The sequence below is a fragment of the Eurytemora carolleeae genome, unplaced genomic scaffold, assembly GCF_000591075.1.
Source record: "Eurytemora carolleeae unplaced genomic scaffold, Eaff_2.0 scaffold43, whole genome shotgun sequence".
Taxonomy (NCBI): Eukaryota; Metazoa; Arthropoda; class Copepoda; order Calanoida; family Temoridae; genus Eurytemora; species Eurytemora carolleeae.
The window spans coordinates 421,091-427,090 of record NW_019396029.1 but is presented as its reverse complement, the minus strand read 5'-3'; the positions used below and the strand labels follow the sequence as shown (position 1 = coordinate 427,090).

General features: G+C 32.4%; 1 protein-coding gene across 1 annotated transcript in view; it reads right to left on the bottom strand.

Moving 5' to 3' along the window:
• Positions 1-1,411: 1,411 nt before the first annotated feature.
• LOC111695263 (acetylcholine receptor subunit alpha-like) overlaps positions 1,412-6,000 on the bottom strand; it is a 28,541-nt gene continuing 23,952 nt past the window's right edge. Inside the window, exons 13-15 of the mRNA XM_023464509.1 lie at positions 4,806-4,985; positions 3,342-3,417; positions 1,412-2,780 (exon numbers count right to left, since the gene is read on the bottom strand). Coding sequence (XP_023320277.1) covers positions 2,650-2,780; positions 3,342-3,417; positions 4,806-4,985 — 387 coding nt within the window. The 3' untranslated portion in view covers positions 1,412-2,649. The remainder of the gene's footprint in view (positions 2,781-3,341; positions 3,418-4,805; positions 4,986-6,000) is intronic.

The window sequence follows — 6,000 nt, the reverse complement described above, 5'->3', positions numbered from 1 at the left end:
AGATTTTCTGAACAATATCTTTGCAACCTGCTGGAGTAAACCTTTGATATGTCAAATCTAAATAATTTGATATAAATTTTCGCTAAGTCTCGAAGGTTCTCGCCTTATTGGATTATTAAATCGATAAAGAGAAAATTTCTGTCCAAAAATTTTACTATACTGCGAACTAAAATGACAGTGTTATAATAGTTATTTCTGTTTTGTTTATACTTTACTTTATCAAAAAATATTGGTTTGTTACGTAGTTGGTTAAATGCTTGAAAATTGACATTGACATGAACACGAGTAATTGTCTCAAACTTAGGATATGTTCCAAAAACGAGAAATGAGCTGAAGTGCGGTAGTTGTTTTAAAATAGGGATATATTCCAAAATGAAACCAAGTATCATCAAAACCTAATTCTTTCATCTTATTATTAATTTATACTTATCGTTTCAATAAATAGTTTTATCCATTTTTGCAGATTTGGCCCATTTTTATAACTCAGTGTTAGAATTGGGCCGAGTGTTGGTTTTGGAACTAATTTCCCCTGAAATAAATTTGAATGAATAAAACTGAGACGAAAATTGAAATTTTGCTAAAACAAATAGATATTTTAAGGTTTTCAACTTATCAACTTTGTCATTCATGAAAGGGATTATCCAAAATACTTAAAGAACTATCTTTTATCTCTAGAAATTCATATTTTTACAAATTCAACCCAGAAGGAATAATTTTTCAATGATATATCTAGTCAAGACTCTGACGGCACATAGTCTAGAAAAATTTAAAATTGGTCTAACCGCTATATTTGTAGCAAAACTTGTGGCCTAATATAATATATACGTCGTCATTCGGTCACATATTAACTACGCACATTCTGTAATGCGATTAACCCATTCCATGTTCTTAGATAGATATAAGTTCGTCATATCCATAAATGTGATTTAATGCGTTATAGATAGTAACTGCTCATACCTTGTTATTACGCTGTAAATAACCCAAATCTAATATGAACTACGAAATATAGATCAGTTGACTGAGAATATGTTATCAGAAGCCAAAGTAAGCTTGAAACCAAGCTTTGGTACTCGTTGAAACAGTACAAGGGGAGAAATTGCCTGTGTAGCCATTTCAGTTGGACTGTGTGTCCTTTACAACTGGGGAGTTAAGCCTGGTTGAGATTTGGACTGTAAATTCTTTAGAACCGGAGTCGAGTTAGTACTGGTTGATCTTATTAACTAGTAGACCTGGATAGATACGTCTAGAGTAAATTGTTATGGAGTAGGCGTTTACTACATATAGATATACCTACGAAGAGATGCTCACAAAAAAAATTATAAATTGAATAGAAGATTCATTAAATAAGCTTTATACATTATATAATGTGTGATACCTCCCTACACTCTGTCGTCAAAAGATATAAAAAGAAAAAAATTAAATTTCTATATTTTGCTAGAATTTTACAAATTTTTACATGGTTTCATTTAACTACAAATGCAAACAAGATCTGAAACCTGGAACTTTCAAAAACTTTTGAATTTTCAAAAAACTGCATCCATATTGCATACAATAAACTGCTGATGGAATTTCAATAAAAACTTTTCAACCCAAATTCTTCAACCTCTGATTACAAAAATTGTAAAGACCTATAAAATGTCAAGGGGTTTATATTATTAGTTTATCAGAGGCCGAATTTTAAGAATTTACACCGCGTCTCTGAACCGATTCCAACTGAGACGCAGCTCAAATTCTTAAAATTTGGCCTCAGGGTAAATGTATTTTACGTTTATGAAGACTAAATGTAACCTTCAGATTCTGCCTTCAAAATGTCGTCATAAATAAAGTTATTACACAATTTCAAACCACATTTCTTTAAAATCACATTTTACTAATAAATTATTAATTGCCTAAATCATAGTGTAACACAGACACGTCAGCAGTTAAACATATTCCTGCTGGGGGGGGGGGAGAATCCCCATTGATTCAAAAAGTATTGGGCCTACTGTGAGCCAAAAAATGATTCCTTAAACTCTATTTTGTAATTTTATAACCATATTTTGAGTTTACCAATTTTAGAATATATGCTGAAAAAAATGTTTAATGTAAATTATTTTAAAGAATTCCAGGTTTGTTGAAATACATCATAATTACTGTGAAGGACTGCAATACCTGTAAACAGTTTTTTTATGGAAAAAATGATAAAATATAACAATGAAAGGACAAATAACAATTCACAGCGATACCGTTTTTTTAAGCTCAGAGGTGGATGTTTATTTGCAGGGTTTTAGTACTTTGTCTTTCATTAATGGTTTCCTCTCAATGTACACTAACATATTTCCTCTAATCCAAGTAAAAGTATAGATTTATCAATCAAAATTAAATAGATTATTATTAAAGGGTACCGTTGTGAATCTCCCATGGCACTATAAAAAGGCAATGTCACTTGAAACTATATTGACGGCCCGTAAATGTTGAAATCGATCATGTAAATATCAAAAACAACAAAACCAAAGAGTGTATTTAGAATAAATCTTGTTTTGATACAAAACCATTCTTATTCTATTTAAAATGATATTTTCAAATTACTATTTATAAAATGACCAGGAATAACTATATTAATCACTTTTGTACTTATTGAGTTCATAAACCCTGTATATTGTATATTGATTAGTCCGTGGTAATTATTGAAGGTTGAGCCGGAGGTTTAAGATTTATGTCTATTTCAGACAGTTTCTGGTCTATTGCTGGTCTAGTATCATACAGTGTTGGAGCTTGGAGAATTATGCCTGCAGTACCAACTGAAACAATAATAACAATAAATCATCGGATACAAAAATATCAACAGAGAATATGATTAAAAATCATATTTGATTGTATATAAATTCTTGTTTACAAGTCCTTGGTATACATCCTAAGTCAACAATTTTGCGGAAATTCCTGACAATTTTTCCGAAATTTTCCAATCCAACTTCTTAGAAAGTAAATTCTACTTTTTAACTTTATTTCCATTTTCATTGAAAAGAAAATAACAAATATCTAATGAACGCGCAAACATTTCAATATTGTTAAATAATATAGTTTGGGAACTCAGCTTGGACCACGGGAGTCATAGTTAGTCCCAGCGTTTACACGCAGGGCACCGTGTCGTAAATTACGATTTTATCTAGTTCTCACTCAACTAAGAATCTCAAAACCAAGCTTAGAATATTCCTGTGACTTTCCCGAGTACCCCAATCAAAATTTGAAGAAGTCAGTCCAGGGGTTCTAGACTTACAGACAGACACCCAAACAGAGATAACAACTTTATATATAAAGATACTTGAGTTGAACAATTTTTTTAAGAGGTAAAGAAAGTTTACCTAGTACAGCTATAGTAAAAATCCAGAGGAATAACCTATCCAGCACCATTGCTACATACTTCCAATCCTCCTTCACCTTAAAACAAATACAAATATTAAACCTTTTTGGCCAAAATAAAATCGATAATTTACATTCTTTTTTTAAGGAACATTTAGAATTATTTGTTTCTAAACGGAAAAACGTGTTATCTAGAGGACCTCTATACTTGATCCCTTATCTAAACGTGTTATCTAGAGGACCTCTATACTTGATCGCTTATCTAAAATCAATTTATATTATTTTCTGTCTGGTAAAATGGTAGTTAAAGAAAATACATAAGTTGACTTAAAATTGTAGTTACACAATATTAATTAATTTCAGAGAGGTTCATAGCCCATGATTAGATTTTTTAATCATTTTTTTTGGTGATTCTCCATGTAAAGATGAAAATGCCCGATTCACAATCTGATCAATAATGTAGAAGATATAGTCGTTTTTTTTCAGGTTTAAACATTTTAAATTCTGATAATTCCCTCGTGTTTTCTTGCAGTAGAAATGCGCAAGTCACTTTTGTAATGAAACCACAATTAATAAGATGCTAATTCATACTTGATCAGACAAAGGTTTTAAGGGTACCGTTGTGAATTGGGAATTGTCATTTTTCCACAGAAGGTCACTTAAAATTACGCGTACAGTCCCTTTAAGCCACTCGTAAAACTAAATACAGATTTAAATACATTCTTATTAAATATTATTGTTATAACCGAGGATCCGAAGCATTCAACGGCAGTGACTAATGAAAATGAAGCATTTTGCAGCATATATTTAGCATTCAACATCCTTAATCAATTCAGTAGTTATTTCGGAACTTTTCTGTATTATCAATCCCTTGAGAAAACATTCGACGGATTATGTTCATTCCTTCTTGATACCTCTAAAGGCCAATTGGAGATCGCAAAAATACGATTCAGCTGTTTTTAAAACATTGAGAACTAAATTGTTAAATTTAAAGTGTCCACTGTGGATATCGATTTCAAGAGCCATAGATTCGGCGCATAACTGTTGACCCTTGTGACTATCAAAACAGGTTCATTTAAAATACCAGGCCACTCTGGGTCGTAGTAAATTTAAATTCGAACAGGACCTGCCCAGTTTGCACCGGCCTGCCAGATAACAGCGTGTACTGACCCGATCCTATGGTACAGTACGTTGCCCTAACCAGACTAAAATATGACAGGGGTCAATTTGCTTGACATAGTCCCGTCGGAGGGCTAACTATGACAACTCCTATGACGCGTTCAGACTTCTTACAGTACCCGGCCTAATCCTAAGCCTATTTGACTGACCCCACTGGCCTAGTCCACCGTGAGGCTAGAGTAGGCAAGCAGCTAGCTAGTGTAGTAAACAAACTATTTGAGGCAAAACGGGAGAGTACGATTAATAAATGATCCTCTTCCAGTGCAATGTATGTTTTGTTTATATACCTTATTAGATTCCTCGTCCCTTCTAGTAACATCAGCAATATATTTAACCCCCTCCACAGCCCGCAGTAACTCCGGGCAAAGATTTTCTTCTCTGATCTGGTAAAGATCTGGACTGGCAGGTAGTGAGGGTAGTGAGGGCAAGGGACTGGGAGATTCATCATAATTCATATCTCCGTGTACCTTTTATCCAAACACATGTTGTATAGATAACTGAAGACATTAGTAATGTCGTGTATTTTCATTTAGTTAGTAAAGTCATGTACATTATATTAGTGAAGTCATGTACATGATATTAGTAAAGTCATGTACATTATATTAGTAAAGTCATGTACATTATATTAGTAATGTCATGTATATTATTATAGTAAAGTTATGCACAGTATATCAGTAAAGTTATGTACATTATGAAAGTAAAGTCATGTACATTATAATAATAAAGTCATGTACATTATAATAGTAAAGTAATAAGAAAGAATATGTCAGCTGCAAAGTCCTCAGTGATAAATGAAAGAATTCATTATACAGCAAGTTACCAATGTTTTTTCTTCCTTCAACTTTTTAAAAGCTACAGGGTGTCCCAAAAAACTATCTTTAAGACATTGTAGCACTCGCCATGGTTCAATTTTTAAAAAATTGAACATTTTTTAAGTCTTTGGAATATTTCCGATCGATTGATTTTAATTAAAGGTATGTAGCAGTAAATATTTTTATTTCAATATATGAAAATTATGGTTTACAATTACAAAAATGATATAGAATATTGATACAAATACATGTTTATGGTCTTTCTACTCAAAATGCCCCCCATGGTTTGCAATACATTTTTCTGCTCTATTCCTTTACATCCGTAACTGCTCTTCTGCACATATCAACGGGATCCTCTAGCACATGCTCTCTCTAAGGCCAGTATTAACTCGTTTAAATCTCTTGGTTTTGGTTAACTGTCCCTAGCTCCATTGCCTTTTTATAAATGCTTCTGACATGACATAAAGCAGGCTGTCTTGCATTGAGAAATTTACGCCCAAAGTCCATGATAAGACCAGGCATAAAGTTTCTGTGATCCTTTCTTTTGTGATACTCAAAAGCAAGGAAGTTTCTTTCCTGTGTTGTAAACTGAGGTATTGCCATTATTAAACAATAATTACACATTTTTAAGATTGTTTAGAAGATTTGAATGTTTTTCAGACACTAATAA